Genomic DNA, 24,241 nt, shown 5'->3' on the forward strand with positions numbered 1-24,241 from the left:
TACTTTATATAAGAACAGTTTTGGAAGGGGAAAATGGGGTCAGGTGGTAAAAACGCATTGAATATCGACTGTTTTCCTTGATTTACAGCAATACCGTGAAGAACTTGATGCCAAGTTTAATGCTGATAAATTTAAATGGGACAAAATGTGCCATAGAGAAGCTGCAGTAATGTTGAAAGCATTTTTCAGAGAACTACCCACCTCTCTCTTCCCTGTGGAATACATACCTGCCTTCATCAGTCTAATGGAAAGTAAGTGGAAGACGTCAAATGTGAATACGCTAAAATATAAGGTCAATAAAGTGAGAGCAGAAGAGAGATGCTGAATCAAATGTGCTCATGTATAGATTTGCTGTGTCCTGACAGTGCTTGGTGGAATATTAAGTTTGATGGCAAACAGTCACCTAGTTACATACTTATATACTTAAGCCTAGTTTAGAGGGTTTTATAATCATTAAAAGGCAGAGGGGTTTGCAGAAAGACCAGGCTCTTGAGATTTGGATTCCTGTGCAACCATCTTTTAGCCATGCAATCAAACCTTCTGAGCCTCAGTTACTACATCTGTAAATTACAGATCATAATTACTTGTCAGGGTAGCCATGGATATTGAATGAAGTCATTTAGAATAGAGCCTGGTGTGTGGTAATGCATCAAAAAATAGGACATCACTCCCTTTCTTAAATCTGAGGTCCTAGGTCTGATGATGCAGTATGCAATAAATACTTCACAGAAGATAATTTGTCTCTGAAAATTACAAAGTCACATCATGTTTCTGAAAATTACAAAGTCATATAGATTAGGCCTTTAAGTGAAATATGTGGGCAAAAGCACAAAAATTATAAAGTGTGTGTCGTAATTGACGGGAATCATTTGGCATGGTTTGAGCATAAAGGTTGAATATTGTGGAGGATATAACAAGAGAAACGTTTGGAAAAGTAGAATGGGGGTACATAGTGGGGGCTTTAACTGTTAACCTGGGGAGTTCAGGGGTCAGAAGTCGAAATATGTATGAGCATGCTAAGTAAATGTTGATTCTACATGGACCGAAAAGGTCTGTGTCCAAACTGAGAGGACACACCCCATCTAGAGACATTGACCACTACTTGGTTCTCGAAAATGGTTGCTGTTGCAGACTGAGAGCCAAATCCAGGCTTTAATGGGAAAACCTAATTTGAGAATGTCAGCCACTAATTTTGTTTGCTTGTTTGAGACAGTCTTGCACTGTTGCCCAGGCTGGAGTGCAGTGGCGCAGTCTTGGCTCCCTGCAACCTCCACCCCCTGGATTCAAGTGATTCTCCTGCCTCAGCCTCCCAAGTAGCTGGGATTACAGGTGTGCACCACCACACCTGGCTGATTTTTGTATTTTTAGTAGAGATGGGGTTTTGCCATGTTGGCCAGGCTCGTCTCAAACTCCTACCTCAAGTGATCTCCCCACCTCGCCCTCCAAAGTGCTGGGATTATAGACATGAGCCACCATACTTGGCCTCGCCACTAATTTAAATTTTAAAATGTTGTGTGGACTTAACAGGTGATGTCTGTATCTTCCAGTTTACAACCTTCTGCAGTTTGGCCAGAACTACAAAATCATTAAAATTACAATGAAAGAAAATAATAGATCCTAAGCTGTATGACAAAATCTGTCCTAAAATATATGTAGGTTTGAAATCTTTGAATATTTTAACCAAACCAGATTCATAAAATAATCTTTTGTGTCTTAAGAGAATAAGGCAGGCAAGGCAGTTGTCTTCTAAGCTTTAATTCACATGCTGTCCATGACTAGTATCTCTTTTCTTTGTAAGCTTACTGTTTTTATTTTATGAGAAAAACTTGCTTAGAGAGAAGAGCTACTAATTTCCTTCATTCATGTTTATTTCAGATATTGTATTTTTTCAGTTCTAGAATTTTCAGTTGGTGCTTTTAAAATACTTTCTGTTTTTCTTTTGACGTGACCTATCTCTTCATGCATTATAATCATATTTTCCTTCACATCATTGAGCACGGGTACAATAGCTGCTTCAGAATTGGCAGCAGGTGCAGTGGCTCACGCCTGTAGTCACAGCACTTTGGGCGGCCGAGGCGGGCGGATCACAAGGTCAGGAGATCAAGACTATCCTGGCTAACATGGTGAAACACCATCTCTACTAAAAATATAAGAAATTAGCCGAGCGTGGTAGCAAGTGCCTGTAGTCCCAGCTACTCAGGAGGCTGAGGCAGGAGAATGGTGTGAACCCAGGAGGCGGACCTTGCAGTGAGCTGAGATCACGCCACTGCACTCCAGCCTGGGTGACAGAGCAAGACTCTGTCTCAAAAAACAAAAAAAAAAATTCTTGTTGGCTAGTTCCAACACCTGGGCTATCTCAGGGTTGATCTCTGTCTTCTCTGAGAGTAGCTTACACTTTCCTGTTACTTTGTATGTCAAGTAAGTTTAAAGCTTATTCCGAACATTATGAATATAGTGTTTGAAGACCATGGATTCTGAAGTATTTCTCCAAAGAATGTTGTTTAGTTTCTTTTTCTATTGTTGCTCTTTGAAGCAGGCAGTTTGCTTGGCTGGACTCAAATTGCCAGTGGTCTTTTGGGCAGGAGTTCAATTCTCCGTTCAGTCGTTCAGTCCTTCGCTGTGTTACCCCACACACATGGTTTGTGGCTCAGCCAGAGATTTGGGTGAAGTTTATACCAGAATTAGGGCCTTCCATCTCTGGATCACTCATTTGTTTTTGTTTTTTGGTATTTTGAATTATGTAAGGAGGATTCAAACCTCTAATTCTGAATCTGTTCAGAGAATCATATTTAAGAAGGGTATATGAATATATTAATTTTCATCCTCCAAAATATTCAATCCTTATGTTCAAACCGTGCCAAATGATTCCCTGTCAGTTACAAAACATACTTTATAGTTTTTGTGCTTTTACCCAAATACTTCACTTAAGACCTAATCTGTATGACTTTGTAATTTTCAGAAATGCTGTGTGACGTACTTTTCAGAGACAAATTACCTTCTGTGTAACGTTTATTGCATGCTGCATCATCATTGCTGCCTATCTGACTGCAGCCAGTGCATTTCACTGAAGGGAGAGGTTCTGAGAAATACCCTGAAAGGGTTCACAAAGGAGTCCACATTCCTTCGTATAACTTTGAAAGTGAAAAATACTATATGGCAGGTGGTTGATTTGATGCCAGCGAACCCTGCAGGAAGCCCAGAGTTCTGGCCTGCTACCAGCAGGAAATAATGGCCTTTTTGCCACCTAAGTAAGCTCTAGTTGTAACAAGATTTTCTGAAGGGGAGGATTGTGAACAAGTGCATGTGTGTGTGTTTGAGCTGTGCCTGTCAAATACCGTCAGATGGAGCTCAGAGAACACAGAGCCTTTTCCACTAATATTACTTTCTCTTTTCAAACTTGACCCCAAACTTGACTGTAAAATTAAGGACTAGTAGTTCATCAGTCAAGCCTCAGATGCTTTCATTACTTGCTTAATAACTTTCTGGGGAAATAACGACCTCAGGAAAGGGAATACTCGTGACTGGGATGTATTAAATGAATTAACTACAAAACTATTAACCACTAAGCAGTGTTTCCTAAGTAAAATGAAAATGGAATATTTGCAAAATTAAACTTAATCTTAAAAGAGCTTCATAATTTCTGTGAAATTAATGGAAACACAGTGGTCCCAAGCCTATATCTGCATCTCTTGGTTTTTTCCCCCAGAGTTTTTTTTTTTTTTAATTGCGTTGGAAGATTAGAGACTGTTCTCAGCCTGCAGTTTATGCACTAACATAATGTCTTATCTGCCCCTAAACGCTTTGCACTGAGACTTGCTCTTAAAGTTTCTATTATTCAGGCAAGCTCACATCAGTGTGTATTTGCTGTTTTCAGTAACATCCTGGACCTGTGTCATTATAAATATGATACAAGTATCTACAAATCCACACGTGGATTTTTCTTCCACAATATGATCCTCCCTCTCTCCCCATATTACTTGGTTGTATACACTTGTCATCTACTCCTGAACTCTAGCACACACAGCTCCGGTAACGTAGTAGCTTGTCACAAGTGTTTCCACTGCTGTACAGCTCAGTTAACTTCACCGGCAGCTGACTGCCTTCCAGCCACTGAATAGAAACAGATAGATTTTCCTTCAACTTGAGAACTCCCCAGAGATTCCTGAACATAATGCTTTCCTCCAGGAACTCCCCACCAGGACACCATTTTGAAAAGAATACAGAGGGACAAAGGAAAGCCTAGATTCTCTGGTGTATTCTAAATTTTCAGCACAGCTGGTCGTGGATTTTCCAGCTGTGTGAATGGAATCCCAGAGTATAAATGCCAACCCTCTGGCGCCATCTTGTGTCATTATTGAGGAAGAAAATACTCAACAATCTCCAAAGATCCAACTACAGTCGTCACCTTCCCTAAGCGTCCATGGAAGATCTAGAATAAGTGTCATAGATCATTAAAAAAAAAGAGCAAACATGTAGAAAGATAACTATGTACAGGTACTGATTTAAGCACTCTACCTCTATTAACTCATTTAATCCTCATAACAGCCTGTGAGGTAGGTACAATGGCTATTCCTATTTTACAGATAATCAAGTAGATACGGCAGGGATTAAATAACCTGCCCCAGGTCACACAGCGACTAAATAGTAGATCAGGATTGAAACCTGGTTCTAAATCTGTGTTCCTAATACTTACACTTTTCTGCCTCATGATATGGAAGCAAGGTTTATTTTCTCTTGTATTGAGCTTTACTTCTACTTATAGTATTAAAGGAAGGGAAGGTCTGTCTGCGAAAGTACTTTGAAAGGGAAGTGCTATCCAACTCCAGAATTATTCTGAGGATCTCGTTGGCCACCTGCCTCAACAATGGCATGGTGGGATGGGAGAAGGAACTTGATGGACGGAGGCGCCTGTCCAAGTGAAGAAATTTACATTGCTGGGCACAAAACCTGAGTCTTTACCACCAAAAGCTGTCAGGAGCCCTCCTGTGCCACCAGATGCTAGCAAGAAATGCTGTCGGGATGCATCAGGGTTATTTAAAATGTATGCCTATTTCTGTTTTCTTGTTAGGAGGGCCTCACGTCAAAGTACAGTTTCAAGCCTTACACCTCATGGTCATGGCGCTGCCTGATGCCAACAGGGATACAGCTGAGGTACGTCGTGTCCACCTCACGGCTTGTCAGGGGGCCCTTATTGCTCAGAGGACATGGCTCATATAGGAAAATGAAAATGGAGATGAAACTCACTGAGCCACCCGAGCATGCTGCAAACACACGACCTTTCTGCGCTCCCACTGCCCTTCTCCTGAGCAAGACAAGAAAGAGTGGAGATCTTGGTAGCTTCTCTTTTTTTTTTATTTTTGAGAGACAGACTTTCGCTTTGTCACCCAGGCTGGAGTGCAGTGGCACGATCACAACTTACTGCAGCATTGACTTCCCAAGGCCAGGTGACTCTCTCATCCCAGCCTTCCAAGTAGCTGGGACTACAGGCATGTGCCACCACACCCAGCTTTTTTTTGTAGAGACAGGGTTTCGCCGTGTTGCTCAGGCTGCTCTCCAACTCTAGGGCTCAAGTAATCCTCCTGCCTCAGCCTTCCAAAGTGCTGGGATTACAAGTGTGAGCCACCACACCCGAGTGGTACCTTCTTAAACATTTAAGTTTCGTTCACTCTATTCATCCCAGAGATATTGGCTGTCTATCTTGTGTCAGGCACGGGGCAAGGTGTTAGAAGTAGGAGAAGAGGCAAAGATGAAGGCTTAAATGGGACAATGTCAGAAGTCAATACGTAACTTGTAAAATAGACTCTATAACTGCTGGTTCTCAGATACTCATGTGAGTCTGATGTACAGAAATTGAAAGAAAACTCTGATGAGCGTCCTTGGGGAGGAATTGGAAATCACTAGTTTAAATCATATTTCCAACATGTTCACGTTTTTAAATTTGTGAAAATAATTCAATTTAAATAGTTCTAGAATTTCAGAATTTTAGAGATCATCTGATAGAATTTGGTCATTTTACATATTAGGAAAATGAAGCAGAAAAGTGATTTCTCCACTAACATATAATAGAACATTTGATGGAATCATATTCTATAGGTTCATCCCCAGTTTTTCTCCCTTTATTTCACATTTATTCTTTGCTGTATGTTGGTAAAAATCAAAGTTTCTCTTGCTCTTTGGATAATCATTCTATATACAATAGGAAATTTATTTTAAGTACAACAGGTATTTGGAATCTTTGAAATGAAATTGAGATAAGGATGAGTTGAAAAGAGATGGTAAACGCCATCTATGGGGGGGTGGAGCAAGATGGCCGAATAGGAACAGCTCCAGTCTCTAACTCCCAGAGCGAGCGACACAGAACACCGGTGATTTCTGCATTTTCAACTGAGGTACTGGGGTCATCTCACTAGGGAGTGCTGGACAATCGGTGCTGGTCAGCTGCTGCAGCCCAACCAGCGAGCGCTGAAGCAGGGTGAGGCATCGCCTCACCTGGGAAGTGCAAGGGGTCCCTTTTCCTAGCCAGGGGAACTGAGACACACAACACCTGGAAAATCGGGTAATTCCCACCCCAATACTGCGCTTTAAGCAAATGGGCACACCAGGAGATTATACCCACACCTGGCCGGGAGGGTCCCACGCCCACGGAGCCTCCCTCATTGCTAATACAGCAATCTGCGATCTAACCGCAAGGCAGCAGCGAGGCTGGGGGAGGGGCGCCCGCCATTGCTGAGGCTTAAGTAGGTAAACAAAGCTGCTGGGAAGCTCGAACTGGGTGGAGCTCACAGCAGCTCAAGGAAACCTGCCTGTCTCTGTAGACTCCACCTCTGGGGACAGGGCACAGCTAAAAAACAACAACAAAAAAAGCATCAGAAACCTGTGCAGACGCAAACGACTCTGTCTGACAGCTTTGAAGAGAGCAGTGGATCTCCCCACATGGAGGTTGAGATCTGAGAAGGGACAGACTGCCTGCTCAAGTGGGTCCCTGACCCCTGAGTAGCCTAGCTGGGAGACATCCCCCACTAGAGGCAGTCTGACACCCCACACCTCACAGGGTGGAGTACACCCCTGAGAGGAAGCTTCCAAAGTAAGAATCAGACAGGTACACTCGCTGTTCAGCAATATTCTATCTTCTGCAACCTCTGCTGCTGATACCCAGGCAAACAGGGTCTGGAGTGGACCTCAAGCAATCTCCAACAGACCTACAGCTGAGGGTCCTGACTATTAGAAGGAAAACTATCAAACAGGAAGAACACCTATACCAAAACCCCATCAGTATGTCACCATCATCAAAGACCAGAGGCAGATAATACCACAAAGATGGGGAAAAAGGGCAGAAAAACTGGAAATTCAAAAAATAAAAGCGCATCTCCCCCTGCAAAGGAGCGCAGCTCATCGCCAGCAATGGATCAAAGCTGCTCAGAGAATGACTTTGATGAGATGAGAGAAGAAGGCTTCAGTCCATCAAACTTCTCAGAGCTAAAGGAGGAATTACGTACCCAGCACAAAGAAACTAAAAATCTTGAAAAAAGAGTGGAAGAATTGATAGCTAGAATAATTAATGCAGAGAAGGTCAGAAACGAAATGACAGAGATGAAAACCATGACACGAGAAATACGTGACAAATGCACAAGTTTCAGTAACCGACTCGATCAACTGGAAGAAAGAGTATCAGCGATTAAGGATCAAATGAATGAAATGAAGCGAGAAGAGAAACGAAAAGAAAAAAGAAGAAAAAGAAATGAACAAAGCCTGCAAGAAGTATGGGATTATGTAAAAAGACCAAATCTACGTCTGATTGGGGTGCCTGAAAGTGAGGGGGAAAATGGAACCAAGTTGGAAAACACTCTTCAGGATATCATCTAGGAGAACTTCCCCAGCCTAGTAGGGCAGGCCAACATTCAAATTCGGGAAATACAGAGAACACCACAAAGATACTCCTCGAGAAGAGCAACTCCAAGACACATAATTGCTAGATTCACCAAAGTTGAAATGAAGGAAAAAATCCTAAGGGCAGCCAGAGAGAAAGGTTGGGTTACCCACAAAGGGAAGCCCATCAGAATAACAGCAGATCTCTCGGCAGAAACTCTACAAGCCAGAAGAGAGTGGGGGCCAATATTCAACATTCTTAAAGAAAAGAATTTTCAACCCAGAATTTCATATCCAGCCAAACTAAGTTTCATCAGTGAAGGAGAAATAAAATCCTTTACAGATAAGCAAATGCTTAGAGATTTTGTCACCACCAGGCCTGCCTTACAAGAGACCCTGAAGGAAGCCCTAAACATGGAAAGGAACAACTGGTACCAGCCATTGCAAAAACATGCCAAAATGTAAAGACCATTGAGGCTAGGAAGAAACTGCATCAACTAACGAGCAAAATAACCAGTTAATATCATAATGGCAGGATCAAGTTCACACATAACAATATTAACCTTAAATGTAAATGGACTAAATGCTCCAATTAAAAGACACAGACTGGCAAACTGGATAAAGAGTCAAGACCCATCAGTCTGCTGTATTCAGGAGACCCATCTCACATGCAGAGACATACATAGGCTCAAAATAAAGGGATGGAGGAAGATCTACCAAGGAAATGGAGAACAAAAGGAGGGGTTGCAATACTAGTCTCTGATAAAATAGACTTTAAACCATCAAAGATCAAAAGAGACAAAGAAGGCCATTACATAATGGTAAAGGGATCAATTCAACAGGAAGAGCTAAGTATCCTAAATATATATGCACCCAATACAGGAGCACCCAAATTCATAAAGCAAGTCCTTAGAGACTTACAAAGAGACTTAGACTGCCATACAATAATAATGGGAGACTTCAACACTACACTGTCAACATTAGACAGATCAACAAGACAGAAAGTTAACAAGGATATCCAGGAATTGAACTCATCTCTGCACCAAGCAGACCTAATAGACATCTATAGAACTCTCCACCCCAAATCAACAGAATATACATTCTTCTCAGCACCACATAACACTTATTCCGAAATTGACCACATAATTGGAAGTAAAGCACTCCTTAGCAAATGTAAAAGAACAGAAATTATAACAAACTGTCTCTCAGACCACAGTGCAATCAAACTAGAACTCAGGACTAAGAAACTCAATCAAAACCGCTCAACTACATGGAAACTGAACAACCTGCTCCTGAATGACTACTGGGTACATAACGAAATGAAGGCAGAAATAAAGATGTTCTTTGAAACCAATAAGAACAAGGATACAACATACCAGAATCTCTGGGACACATTTAAAGCAGTGTGTAGAGGGAAATTTATAGCACTAAATGCCCACAAGAGAAAGCTGGAGAGATCTAAAATGGACACTCTAACATTACAATTAAAAGAACTGGAGAAGCAAGAGCAAACACATTCAAAAGCTAGTAGAAGGCAAGAAATAACTAAGATCAGAGCAGAACTGAAGGAGATAGAGACACAAAAAACCCTCCAAAAAATCAATGAATCCAGGAGTTGGTTTTTTGAAAAAATCAACAAAATTGACAGACCACTAGCAAGACTAATAAAGAAGAAAAGAGAGAAGAATCAAATAGACGCAATAAAAAATGATAAAGGGGATATCACCACCGACCCCACAGAAATACAAACTACCATCAGAGAATACTATAAACACCTCTACGCAAACAAACTAGAAAATCTAGAAGAAATGGATAATTTCCTGGACACTTACACTCTTCCAAGACTAAACCAGGAAGAAGTTGAATCCCTGAATAGACCAATAGCAGGCTCTGAAATTGAGGCAATAATTAATAGCCTACCAACCAAAAAAAGTCCAGGACCAGATGGATTCACAGCTGAATTCTACCAGAGGTACAAGGAGGAGCTGGTACCATTCCTTCTGAAACTATTCCAATCAATAGAAAAAGAGGGAATCCTCCCTAACTCATTTTATGAGGCCAACATCATCCTGATACCAAAGCCTGGCAGAGACACAATAAAAAAAGAGAATTTTACACCCATATCCCTGATGAACATCGATGCAAAAATCCTCAATCAAATACTGGCAAACTGGATTCAGCAGCACATCAAAAAGCTTATCCACCATGATCAAGTGGGCTTCATCCCTGGGATGCAAGGCTGGTTCAATATTCGCAAATCAATAAACGTAATCCAGCATATAAACAGAACCAAAGACAAGAACCACATGATTATCTCAATAGATGCAGAAAAGGCTTTTGACAAAATTCAACAGCCCTTCATGCTAAAAACGCTCAATAAATTTGGTATTGATGGAACGTACCTCAAAATAATAAGAGCTATTTATGACAAACCCACAGCCAATATCATACTGAATGGGCAAAAACTGGAAAAATTCCCTTTGAAAACTGGCACAAGACAGGGATGCCCTCTCTCACCACTCCTATTCAACATAGTGTTGGAAGTTCTGGCTAGGGCAATCAGGCAAGAGAAAGAAATCAAGGGTATCCAGTTAGGAAAAGAAGAAGTCAAATTGCCCCTGTTTGCAGATGACATGATTGTATATATAGAAAACCCAATTGTCTCAGCCCAAAATCTCCTTAAGCTGATAAGCAACTTCAGCAAAGTCTCAGGATACAAAATTAATGTGCAAAAATCACAAGCATTCTTATACACCAGTAACAGACAAACAGAGAGGCAAATCATGAATGAACTTCCATTCACAATTGCTTCAAAGAGAATAAAATACCTAGGAATCCAACTTACAGGGGATGTAAAGGACCTCTTCAAGGAGAACTACAAACCACTGCTCAGTGAAATAAAAGAGGACACAAACAAATGGAAGAACATACCATGCTCATGGATAGGAAGAATCAATATCGTGAAAATGGCCATACTGCCCAAGGTGATTTATAGATTCAATGCCATCCCCATCAAGCTACCAATGAGTTTCTTCACAGAATTGGAAAAAACTGCATTAAAGTTCATATGGAGCCAAAAAAGAGCCCGCATTGCCAAGACAATCCTAAGTCAAAAGAACAAAGCTGGAGGCATCACGCTACCTGACTTCAAACTATACTACAAGGCTACAGTAACCAAAACAGCATGGTACTGGTACCAAAACAGAGATATAGACCAATGGAACAGAACAGAGTTCTCAGATATAATACCACACATCTACAGCCATCTGATCTTTGACAAACCTGAGAGAAACAAGAAATGGGGAAAGGATTCCCTATTTAATAAATGGTGCTGGGAAAATTGGCTAGCCATAAGTAGAAAGCTGAAACTGGATCCTTTCCTTACTCCTTATACGAAAATTAATTCAAGATGGATTAGAGACTTAAATGTTAGACCTAATACCATAAAAACCCTAGAAGAAAACCTAGGTAGTACCATTCAGGACATAGGCATGGGCAAGGACTTCATGTCTAAAACACCAAAAGCAACAGCAGCAAAAGCCAAAGTTGACAAATGGGATCTAATTAAACTAAAGAGCTTCTGCACAGCAAAAGAAACTACCATCAGAGTGAACAGGCAACCTACAGAATGGGAGACAATTTTTGCAATCTACTCATCTGACAAAGGGCTGATATCCAGAGCCTACAAAGAACTCAAACAAATTTACAAGAAAAAAAACAAACAACCCCATCAAAAAGTGGACAAAGGATATGAACAGACATTTCTCAAAAGAAGACATTCATACAGCCAACAGACACATGAAAAAATGCTCATCGTCACTGGCCATCAGAGAAATGCAAATCAAAACCACAATGAGATACCATCTCACACCAGTTAGAATGGCAATCATTAAAAAGTCAGGAAACAACAGGTGCTGGAGAGGATGTAGAGAAATAGGAACACTTTTACACTGTTGGTGGGATTGTAAACTAGTTCAACCATTATGGAAAACAGTATGGCGATTCCTCAGGGATCTAGAACTAGATGTACCATATGACCCAGCCATCCCACTACTGGGTATATACCCAAAGGATTATAAATCATGCTGCTATAAAGACACATGCACACATATGTTTATTGCGGCACTATTCACAATAGCAAAGACTTGGAATCAACCCAAATGTCCATCTGTGGCAGACTGGATTAAGAAAATGTGGCACATATACACCATGGAATATTATGCAGCCATAAAAAAGGATGAGTTTGCGTCTTTTGTAGGGATATGGATGCAGCTGGAAACCATCATTCTTAGCAAACTATCACAAGAACAGAAAACCAAATACCGCATGTTCTCATTCATAGGTGGGAACTGAACAATGAGATCACTTGGACTCGGGAAGGGGAACATCACACATTGGGGCCTATCATGGGGAGGGGGGAGGGGGGAGGGATTGCATTGGGAGTTATACCTGATATAAATGACGAATTGATGGGTGCTGACGAGTTGATGGGTGCAGCACACCAACATGGCACAAGTATACATATGTAACAAACCTGCATGTTATGCACATGTACCCTAGAACTTAAAGTAAAATTAAAAAAAAAAAAAAAAGAAAAGAAAAGAGATGGTAATTTTGAGGCCAGGAAACAAAATGCTGAAAACAAAGATGGTTGTTAGTGCTGCCTCTTACCACACATTTCAGTGTGGTAAGGTCCTTCCTCCTACACAGGGAAAATATCTATGTCAATTATAATATATGTCAGTCATATTATATCCTTGAGGCGAGGGCAGAGATCAGCTATGACATAAAAATGACCTTTTCTAATATAATTCAGTAATTTTTCAAAAGCTGAAAATGTATTAGCTTGTTTTTTGGCTTTGTCTACAGTGTTCGTTTATCAAAAAAAATCCATCTGCTGTCAAATATCTGAGTCAAAATGTCATCTACCCTTTCATACAACTGACGATGCAGCATTTATCAAATAATTCAATACATTTCTAACAAAAGATCCCCCCAGAATATCACGGGACTGGTGAGGATGTGGCACACATGCGCGCGCTCTCTCTCTCTCTCTCTCTCTGTCTCTCTCCCTTCCTCCCTCTCTCTCAATTTTTTATTCTAAATTGTGACTGGAGCTAAGATTGCAGCTGGTGTGAGTTAGAGGTCAAGAACTGTAACTGAAGAATGGGTTCCTTTGGTTCAGATCCTGGCTCTGCCACTGAATTAACGGATGCAGGGCAAAGCTGCTTGGCCCCCTCCACCTGTGTCTCTTCATCTGTAAAATAATAATAGTACCTACCTCACAGGGTTTGGATGATGAGAAGTGAATATATATATATATATATACATACATATACTACTAAAGGTAACGCCTGGCTCACAGCAAACTCTCAAATGAATGCTATTATTACTATTCAGTGCTGTTTTTCTCATTGCGAATACCACATAGTGGAATTCAAACTCGGAAAGCCAAAGAGCCCTTCTTTGGGGGATTTCAGTTGTCTTGGTGAACTTCAGAAGTTTCTGATAAGTATTTATACTTTGGTAGCACAGCAAACTTGTATGAAGCTTTCTCAATTCTTTTTTTTTTTTTTTAATTGCTTCAAAGACCTGCACACAAACATTTGCTTTTGGCCAGCTGACAATTTCCAAGTTGAAAAGCATAGAAAAATAGCACCCAAAAAGTCCATTTTTTAAATTGTTTAGTTGAGTTTACATTCAGGCTGAGGAATGAGACACTCCTGTTGTTTAAGTGGATTTCCTCTCCCTAGGAAATGGTAAATAGTTTTCAACAACAATGCTTTAAGGTAAGGATATTTTTCAGAATTACTTTTCTTCACAACAAAACTACCTCTCGTGTTTATTGAACTGCAGCGTTTTCTCTTCCTGGTTTATATTTAATTTTAACACTTGTCAAACTCTTTTAGGATAAAGGAAAATGCAAACCATATTTATAGAAACTGCAATATAGGCCGGGCACGGTGGCTCAAGCCTGTAATCCCAGCACTTTGGGAGGCCGAGACGGGCGGATCACGAGGTCAGGAGATCGAGTCCATCCTGGCTAACACGGTGAAACCCCATCTCTACTAAAAAATACAAAAAACTAGCCGGGCGAGGTGGCGGGCGCCTGTAGTCCCAGCTACGTGGGAGGCTGAGGCAGGAGAATGGCATAAACCCGGGAGGCGGAGCTTGCAGTGAGCTGAGATCCGGCCACTGTACTCCAGCCTGGGCGGCAGAGCGAGACTCCGTCTCAAAAAAAAAAAAAAAAAGAAACTGCAATATAATAAAATCCATTAAAACGGCCACTTTTATGAAGCAGACATTTGAATATACTGCTCACATTTCTTCTCAGTACTTGTCACCAGTTAGAGCGGAAACATGGTGCGTTTGGCCATTCTGTACTTCTGACAGTTGTCTGGCAGCAGACTGACTGGGAACAGAATGAGTGATAGCAATCGGGCGCCTTTTGATGGGTGCAATTGTATGACACGATGCTGTTTCTTCTTAGGCCCTCATGACATTCTTCAGTAAAGTGATCGCCAATGAATCAAAAAACCGAATGAGTCTGTGGAACATTTCTACAGTGATGGCACCAAACCTTTTCTTCAGTAGAAGCAAGCACTCTGATTATGAAGAATTGCTGTTAGCAAACACTGCAGCCCACATCATCCGCCTAATGCTTAAGTACCAGAAAATTTTGTGGAAGGTGAGTGACACTGTGATGACAGGTCCTCCTCGGAAGTCCATGGCCTCAGGAAACGTAAAGGCTCCGTGACTGGGCAACTCCCTTGGTCATAGGGAAGAAATATGAGAAGATAACCCCAGGTGGCTGTGACATCCTTACACCTTCTGGAAGGGCTACTCTTTATCACAGTTTCCCTTTGAAACAGGGATCCACATAATTTTTTTCTAAACTTTATAAGGACGATGTCACCATTTCTGGCTCCAGGATACCGAGTGACTGGGAGGAGTTGCCGTGCCTAAAGGCAGAATCTGCTAGGGAGGTTAAATTCAAGTGTTTTCCATCCAGTCCAAGCTATTTTTCTTCTCCAGGTTCCATCTTTTTTGATCACTCAAGTAAGAAGAATGAATGAAGCCACGATGCTGTTAAAGAAGCAGCTCCCGAGTGTCAGGAAGCTGCTCAGGAGGAGGACCCTTGAGCGGGAGGTAAGACAGCGAACGAGGCACGGCGATTGTCCACTGCCTAGATTTGTACGCCTCCAAGGCAGGCACAAAGTAGCTTGTCATGTAGAACCAAGCATTTTCTATTCTCAAGGATCAGGGAGTGTTGTAACTATAAACATCCTGGAAAGTGGGTTCATGACAGAGTACCGGGGTCTTTGCGTCTTGTTGAGAGTTACGTGCCTTTTGGTTAAAGTTCTTGAAATAGTCAGGAAGATTGGTTGAAAGGCTAAAACAGTTCTCGCAAAAGCTGAAAGTCAATATTTTAGTCCCTGTCAACTTGATTTAAGGGCAATCCAGTATCCAAATGTCTAATACTTGGGAAAAGAGATTTCTTCATTGATCAGATAGTAAAGGAATAGCTAATCCTTAAATTATTTTGTGTGAATTCATTACATTCCAAGGAATTCAGAGTTTTGTTTTAACACAGTTATTTGTGTGGAGGCACATAATGGAAACAAGTTTTCAAAGAATTATTTGTACTGCTTTTCTTTAACTTGAGGGTGATCACAAGTGCCAGATACTGCATTCAACCTTGAGGAGGATGTGGAGATACTCAAAATTTACTTTGCCCTCAAAGGAACTTACACCTAATATGGGAGACAAATGTATATGAGAGCCCCCGGGGCACAGCAGGGAAGCACCAGGCCCGCTGTGTCAGGGCCATGCAGAGGACAAGGAAATGTGCTCTAACGTGGGAGACTGTGGTTGGCTTCATTGAGGATGCAACATTGGAGCTACATTTTTTTTTTTTGAGACAGAGTCTTGCTCCTCTGCCTCCCAAGTTCAGTTGATTCTCCTGCCTCAGCTTCCCGAGTAGCTGGGACTACAGGCAGGCACCACCCTGCCCACCTAATTTTTGTATTTTCAGTAGAGACGGGGTATTTTTAGTAGAGTAGGGGTTTCACCATGTTGGCCAGGCTGATCTCAAACTTCTGACCTCAGGTGATCTGCCTGCCTCAGCCTCTCGAAGTGCTGAGATTACAGGCATGAGCCACTGTGCCCTGCCTGGAGCTACACTTCTTTTTATAGAGTTGGAGTCTTGCTCTGTCACCCAGACTGGAGTGCAGTGGCATGATCATGGCTCACTGCAACCTCGAACTCCTGGGCTCAAGTGATCCTCCTGCCTCAGCGTCTCCAGTAGCTAGGACTACAGATGCATACCACCACACCTGGCTAACTTAAAACAAATTTTTTATAGAGATGGGGGTCTTGCTATATTGCCCAGGCTGGTCTTGAACTCGTGGCCTCACGCGACCCTCCCACTTCGGCCTCCCAAAGTGCTGGGATTATAGATGTGAGCCACTGTGCCTGGTTGGAGTTGTGTCTTGAAGGATGGATACCACTGCGAAAGGAGCAAGTCCAGGGAAAACAACAGTAAATGCCACGGCAGTGAGGCGGGAGGGAGTGTTGTTGATTTATCGTAATCGTGATGAAAGACTGTTCTCTGACTCACTATAGGGAAAGTGACTTCATATCAAGTAGAACCAATACTTTTATTTAGAAATGAAATTTTTTTGCCGGGCGCGGTGGCTCAAGCCTGTAATCCCAGCACTTTGGGAGGCCGAGACGGGCAGATCACGAGGTCAGGAGATCGAGACCATCCTGGCTAACACGGTGAAACCCCATCTCTACTAAAAACTACAAAAATCTAGCTGGGTGAGTTGGTGGGTGCCTGTAGTCCCAGCTACCCGGGAGGCTGAGGCAGGGGAATGGCATGAACCCGGGAGGCGGAGCTTGCAGTGAGCTGAGATCCGGCCACAGCACTCCAGCCTGGGTGACAGAGCGAGACTCCATCTCAAAAAAAAAAAAAGAAAAAAGAAATGAAATTTTTAAAAATTTGTTTTAATTGAGGAAAAAATCACATAATATAAAATTCACTATGTTAAGCATTTGAAATTGTACCAATTCAGTGTGTTTTAGTATATTCACAATGTCCTGCAACCATCTCAGCTTACTGCAAGCTCTGCTTGCCAGGTTCAAGTGATTCTCCTGCTTCAGTCTCCCAAGTAGCTAGGATTACAGGTGCCTGCCATCATGCCTGGCTAATTTTTGTTATATTTTTAGTAGAGACAGGGTTTCACCATATTGGCCAGGCTGGTTTTGAACTCCTGACCTCAGGTGATCTGCCCGCCTTGGCCTCCCAAAGTGCTGGGATTGCAGGCATGAACCACCACACCCAGCCTGAAGACTTTTTCTAGTAAGTCCAATGTCTGGACTTCCTTAGACAGTTTCTTCGGAAACTATTGCTTTTTCTCCTTGTGTAGGAGCAATATTTCCTTGACTTTTTTACCTAACAGCTGTTTGTTGAAGACTGGACATTTTGAGTATTATAATGTGGCAACTTTGGAAATCAGATTCTTCTCCCTCCTCAGGGTTTGTTGCTTCTGCTCTTGTACCTATTGTTTGTTTGCTTCATGACTTTTCTCGTGAACTGATTTTGTAAAGTCTGCATTCTTTGTTTTGTGTGGCTATGGAAGTCTGTTCCATTAGTTTAATGATAACTAATGATTAGACAGAGATTCTCTTAAATGCCTGGAACTAAAAAACCTCCCAGTCTTTGCAGATGAGCAGTGTGTGTGCTGGGGCACACCTTTAGCACTCAGCAAAGCAGTTTCTAACTCTGCCTGAGCCCTTGCTTCCTGCTTGCACAGAACCTGAGGATCAGCCAGAAGTTTGTGTTTCCAGCTCATTCTCAGTCATGTGGCCTTTATATTCTCAGGAATATTTTAAGGCTTTTTATAATCTTTATTTTCCAAAGCATCTCAATCTCCAGCCTTGCCTCCCAATCTTTTCAGTTATCTCTTGTTTTCCTCAATTCCGATCCACTGCATCAGGCAACTATGACAAAAACACTTGCCTGTAAATGTTTTTGACATTACACCCCTTTAGCACCCATCAAGTTCCAAGTTAGGCAAGGTAAAGGCAAGCCTTTTGAGCTAGTCTTTGAGGGAGCCATCAGACAGATGAGAGCAAATCATTAGAATTCTTGAGCGAGGTTCTTTCTGCTCCCTGTAGTACCCATGCCAGAAGTGCAGGCCGTTATTTTCAAGGCTATCACTGAATTGGAGAGCAGGGATGGAAAAGCATAAGTAAAAATGACACACAGCTCTTTCTCTTACTCAAGCACTCCCCTAGTTGAAGCCTTTGGATTTGTGTCCAGAGTTCTAAAAGAGTCAATACTGATAGTTTTTGCCAGTTCATCCATTGCTTTGATGGAGGGGCAGCCGTTTTCACTCTGGAAAACCGTAACAGTATAATTAAATGTGTGGAACAGAGGTCAGGTCAGGCCTTGTCAGTTACTACCCATATGAGCCTGGACAAACTACATTCTTTCTTTGAGCCTCAATGTTCTTATTTTATAAATTGGGAGGGAGGGCAGATAATGATCTGTCTGTTTCACAGAGCTGTCATTAGGATGGACTCACATGGTGTGTGTGTGTGAACTGTACATTGCTATCCATGTCACTTTAATGTTTTATTGTAAATAGAACCAAGATAGAATGTAAAGGTTATAAATACCATAGAAGCAAACACTTAAAGACGAAGAAATAGTTTTTCTTTCATACTGTTGTACTATATCGCTTTTTGGTTTTTCTGTTTTTGTTTTTGTCTGTTTGTTTTTTTGAGATTGAGTCTTGCTCTGCCGCCCAGGCTGGAGTGCAGTGGCACGATCTCGGCTCACTACAACGTCCACATCCTGGGTTCAAGCAATTCTTCTGCCTCAGCCTCCCGAGTAGTTGGGGCTACAGGCATGTGCCACCACGCTCGGCTAATCTTTTTGTATTTTTAGTAGAGACGGGGTTTCACCATGTTAGCCAGGATGGTCTAGATCTCCTGATCTCCCCACCTCGGCCTCCCAAAGTGCTCGGATTATAGGCATGAGCCACCGTGCCTAGCCGCTATATTGTGTTTTTAGTTCTTAATTTTGATTGGAATAGACAGTTCATTAACAAGTTATAAATTTAGAAGTCAGGAAAGACCATAGAATAAAAATCAGCCACCTCTGACTTCCCCTCCTGGAGACAAATAGTATCACCAATGGCAGGGTGTGTGTACAGGAACATGCAGGTGTGTAAACCTTCTGAGATGCTCTATCCACTTACCAGCAAATATCAGTGTATGTTCTTTCCCTTTTCACATGAATGTAGCATACAGTCCTGAGTCCTGCTTTACTGACTTAACAAATCATGGGGGATTATTTTATATTAGTCCACAAAGCCGGCATCTTTGCTTCTCTGCTTCTTTTGCATGCTATTCCGTAGACACACAGTAAGTTATTTCAGCAGTCTCATATTGGTGAACAGTTTGTGTCTCATCTTTTGCTGTTACAATCCGTGAGTCAGAGAACAAACATCTGTATACATCATTGTTCACAAATGAAGTATATTTATAGGATAAATGCATAGATGTGGAGCTGTTGGATTCAAGTGTGTATACATTTTATAATTTTATAAATATTGCCAAAGTGTTCTCCATAAAGATTGTACCAGTTTACACTTCCAAAAGCAACATATGCTTGTTTTCTCAACATTACGCCAACATTATTCCTAAAGACTCTGTTTCCTTTAGACTGCAAGCCCCAAGACTTCAAAGGTACTGCAAAAATCACCCTCGGCAAGAAGAATGGTAAGAAAAATAATTTCCTTTCCCTTCCATTAACTCCCTATATAGTCTTCTCTGGCAACATCCACCACATTTATGTATAATGTTTGTCATGAACTATCCTTCAAACTTGACATTTTCCATGTGGCACATAAAGGAATGGTAGAGGGACCTGACTAGCTGATGATTCAGAATGTGTGCCTGGGCCTCCTATACACAGCGACAATGTTGTGGAAAGTTATAGAAGGAACGAGATGATGACGATCGTCGGTCACTAGTGTCAGAGTGTGCCATCTATTCTATAGGGAGAGGTTCTGGGGAGCTGACGAAATAGGACATAGACGATTAAAGGCGTACTTTAGGAGTACAGTCTTGGCTACAATGAGCCTGGGACTTGGCCCCCATCCAGATGCAAATCCCTCAGTATCTTTTCCTGAACTCCTGCTGTCATGGTTCTTGCTGGTCATGTTAGGATAATACTGTAAGAACTGACTCTGTTCTAAAATATTTTGTGTTCGTTCCTTAGGGCTGCCCTAACAAGGTACCACAAATGAGGTGGCATAAAACAATAGACATTTATGATTCTTTCACAGTTCTTGAGGTTGAAAGTCCAAAATCAGGGTGTCAGCAAGCTTGGCGCCTTCTGAAGTCTGTGAGAGAAGCACCTGCTTCTTGCACCTCTTCTGCTTTTGGCGATGCCAGTAATCCTCGCATTCCTCAGCTGGTCTCAGCTTTCAGCTTCACATGGAGTTCTTTCTTGTGTCTCCATGTATCTTCTCTTCTTATAAGGATGCAAGTCACTTGGGTTAAGGGCACACCCTACTGCAGTTTAGACCTCTTATGTAATGGCCTCATCTTAACTAATTACATCTGCAATGACGTATTTCCAAATAAGGTCACGTTTCGAGGTATTGAGGGGTTAGGGCTTCAATTTGTCTTTTGGGGAGACACAGTTCAACCCATAACATATTTATTCTAGGGTATAAATATTCTAGGGTATCAATACAATATTGATAGAATGTGACCATAAGGAGTCCATTTATATAAATCATCTATATCAACAGCACTATCCTTTGAGAAGGTACAGATCTAAAACAATTAAGAGACACCATCTTTCCCACAGCCACTTACCCTGCTCTGCAGTGTGTTCAGTGCACTTGGAGGGGTCCCGTGCAAGTGCGCCTGTGGAATTGAATTTGGGCCAGCCACTCATGGCTGCTAACTAAAGAAAGAGGGTATTGGAGAAGCCATATTTTCTAATTGACTCTTAAAATTTTCAAAAGGTTGGTCTTCTTAAAATATATTGAAGTACAGAATTCTGCTTAAAGCAGGGTCAGTTAGGAGTTTGTCCAAGAAATGCATGAATAGAAACGTTTGATCTTTGTCATAACCCAGTTTTTCCCCCTCATGATTTTAAGTCATTATAGCAAGACCTGCCCAATGTGCAGTGAAAGTAAAATCCCAGGTTAAGTTTAGTCATGAGTGAGTCTCCAGCTGAGAAATAAAGTAGTGTTCCATTCTGGTTAATGTTGATCGTACTGACGTGTTTTCCTAATTCAGAGTAGCACTGATTTTCATAGCTCTTAAGTGCATCACTGAGCTGATATTCATCCTAGTTTGACAGAATGTACTGAATTTCTCCTCCTTGGCAGTCTGACGTGCCGGAAGGAGTCATACGGGTCCATGCTCCACTTCTCTCCAAGGTATCCATGGCCATTCAACTCAACAATCAAACCAAAGCCAAAGACATATTGGCAAAATTTCAATATGAAAACAGGTGAGTCAATGTGAATGAAGGTCTCTGCACAAGAAGGAAAACGTTTATCAGACGAATAACTTTCTAGGCATTTACAAATTTGACCTTTTGTAAAATATAGAACCTGTTACTTTAGGGAGTTTACCAGTGGATTACTAGAATAAAAAGAGAATGAATGAAGTTAGATATGTGATTGCTAACAACAAAAGTTGTTTTTCAAAGGAATTTCTAGAAATGGGATTCTTAATAGGTATTGTGTATCTTGGTAGCTTCATTTATTCAGTTTTAACTTTTATTTTATTTATTTATTTATTGAGATGGAATTTTGCTCTTTTTGCCCAGGCTGGAGTGCAGTTGCACAATCTCGGCTCACTGCAACCTGCACCTCCTGGATTCAAGTGATTCTCCTCCCTCAGCCTTCCAGGTAGCTGGAATTACAGGCACGCACCACATGCCTGGCTAATATTTTTGTACTTTTAGTAGAGATGGGGTCTCACCATGTTGGCCAGCCTAGTCTCAAATTCCTGACCTCAGGTGATCCGCCCACCTTGGCTTCCCAAAGTACTGGGATTAGAGGCATGAGCCACTGCGCCTGCCCGAGTTTTACCTTTTATTTGAATGAAAATATAGCAAGTTAGTTTTGTGGATATCCTGATAGTCCTTCAGGAATAACCTTTTCCTAGACTTGCATTGGCTTTAACATGCCTGTATCAGATAGAGATTATGTAGTTAAGTAGATACCATAGCTGTTACTTTCCTTAAAACATACTACTAATAATTCTTAGAATCAGGATGATACTTACAAAAATGCTTTTTGCAAATCTGCCATGGTCACCTTGAAGGGGCACAGATCATGACAATTTTTGTCTGGACATGCTTACTAAAGAATAAACATTTGTCTTCTGGTTTATAAAGGATGAGAAGCACTCGTTTATCCATTGCAGAGCATGTATGATTTGCTGTCTCTAGTAAGACTGATGGATGCTTTCTTAAAATGAAAGCATTCTGGTCATATTGAAAAGAAGTAGCCTTGTTGAGCAAAAAGCCAATTGAAAAAGTTAACATATTACATGATTCCATTTGTATAACATTTTTGAAATTAAATTTTATTGATGGGAGGATGGATTAGTTGCCAGAGGTTGGGAGGGTTGATTTGGAAGGGAGATGGTTTTGGTCACTAAAGGCCAACATGAAGGACCCTTATGGTGTTGGAACTTGTGGTGTTGGGATCTTGACTGTGGTGATGGATAACTGACCTTCTATAAAATTCTATTGCAATTAATACACACACACACACACACAAATGAGTACAAGTAAAACAGGGAAATCTGAATAAGATAGGTAGATTGTATTAATATCAGTATCCTGATTGTGACATTATGCTGTAGTTCTGTGAATTGTTACCATTGGGGAAAATGGCAGAATACAAAGAATCTCTCTGTATTATGTCTTACAACCACATGTGAATCTACAATTACTTCAATAAAATTTGAATGAAAAGAAAAACAAGTAGCCAGTAAAAGTCATCTATGGTGTGAGGTCAGGATTTTCTACCATCAGGAGAAAAATTCGGGAGATGGGTGCCCCAAAATCTCAGAAATTACCACTAAAGGGGGTAGTGGAAGGTAGCGGGTGGAGGAAGGCATAGTGACCGGAAAGGCATGCTGATGGCCTTGGAAGTTTTTTTTTTTTCTTTTGGTATTAGATTATATGATGTGTGAAAATTCATCAAGTTGTGTACTTCTGACTTGTGCGTTTTATGTATAATATATACACACACGTTAACCCATTTCCCACTTGCCCCAAGAATACTGCACTGAGAAAAGCTGCACTTTCCTTCCTAAATGGGAAATGGGTTAAAAGAGAAAAAGAAGAGTAGACAGAGGTCAACAGGAGCCCCAGACATGTATTCCTCTTTGCTCTTGGCCTGGACACCTCCATGTAGGCAGTCATATAGAGACTTGAAATACCATTCAAGGGATTTGGGTATTCAATAGGCGTCTAGTTACAGATAATACAAAGCTGACTTTGTACTCTCAAGTAGACCTTTTGTAGAAAGAAAATGTTTCTAATAAAAATAAATTAGAACCAGTGACTCCTGATAGACTCAAATCTTTTATAACAACTTCTTCAAAAAATCTTAGTAACTCAGGAATGGAAAACCAAACATCATATGTTCTCACTTGTAAGTGGGAGCTAAGCTATGAGGATGTAAGGCATAAGAATGACATAGTGGACTTTGGGGACTCAGGGGGAAAAGGGGGAAGAGGGTGAGGAATAAAAGACTACAAATTGGGTTCCGTGTATACTGCTTGGGAGATGCATACACCAAAATCTCAGAAATTACCACTCTACATAATTTACTCTTGTAACCAAATCCCTGTTCCCAAAAAAACCTATGGAAATAAAAAACTTTTAAAATAACAATTAAAAAAAAATTTTGCCCTATCCGTTCTCTTTCCTTGTTAGAACTATGGCTTATTTCAGTTAAAGTGTTGTAAACTGGCCCTGATTTTGCATCTTTCACTGGAGGCTTATTTCTGACTACCTACTTAGACCCCTGTGTGTTTAAGTTAAAAAAGGAGGGAGAAGACCCATTCCTTTCAGGTGCTCTCCCTTACAACTAGTAAACCCTGGACGGTAACACAACAAAAGGCAGAGAAAGACTCTGAAAGGTGGAAAGACGAGGCCTTGAGAAATGACACGATATAAGAAATAAGGAAATGGGAGTTTCCTTATCCCCTCCCATGTATCCCAGACAGAACACCATGGAAACTTCCAACCTGCAAGTGACAATAGGCACAGATGAAAAAGAGCTCTAAGGAAAGCCTAGCCAAAGGATTAGGTAAA

General features: G+C 41.3%; 1 protein-coding gene across 8 annotated transcripts in view; it reads left to right on the plus strand.

Annotated features, from left to right (window-relative positions):
- ARHGAP28 (Rho GTPase activating protein 28) overlaps positions 1–24,241 on the plus strand; it is a 209,741-nt gene that overhangs the window by 163,635 nt on the left and 21,865 nt on the right. For all 8 annotated transcript variants that reach the window (XM_033178290.1, XM_033178292.1, XM_033178293.1 and 5 more), the window contains 6 exons: positions 89–251; positions 5,069–5,151; positions 14,357–14,554; positions 14,902–15,015; positions 19,603–19,659; positions 21,288–21,412. In XM_033178290.1, coding sequence (XP_033034181.1) covers positions 89–251; positions 5,069–5,151; positions 14,357–14,554; positions 14,902–15,015; positions 19,603–19,659; positions 21,288–21,412 — 740 coding nt within the window. The remainder of the gene's footprint in view (positions 1–88; positions 252–5,068; positions 5,152–14,356; positions 14,555–14,901; positions 15,016–19,602; positions 19,660–21,287; positions 21,413–24,241) is intronic.

This window comes from Trachypithecus francoisi, unplaced genomic scaffold, assembly GCF_009764315.1.
Source record: "Trachypithecus francoisi isolate TF-2019V2 unplaced genomic scaffold, Tfra_2.0 Lachesis_group19, whole genome shotgun sequence".
Taxonomy (NCBI): Eukaryota; Metazoa; Chordata; class Mammalia; order Primates; family Cercopithecidae; genus Trachypithecus; species Trachypithecus francoisi.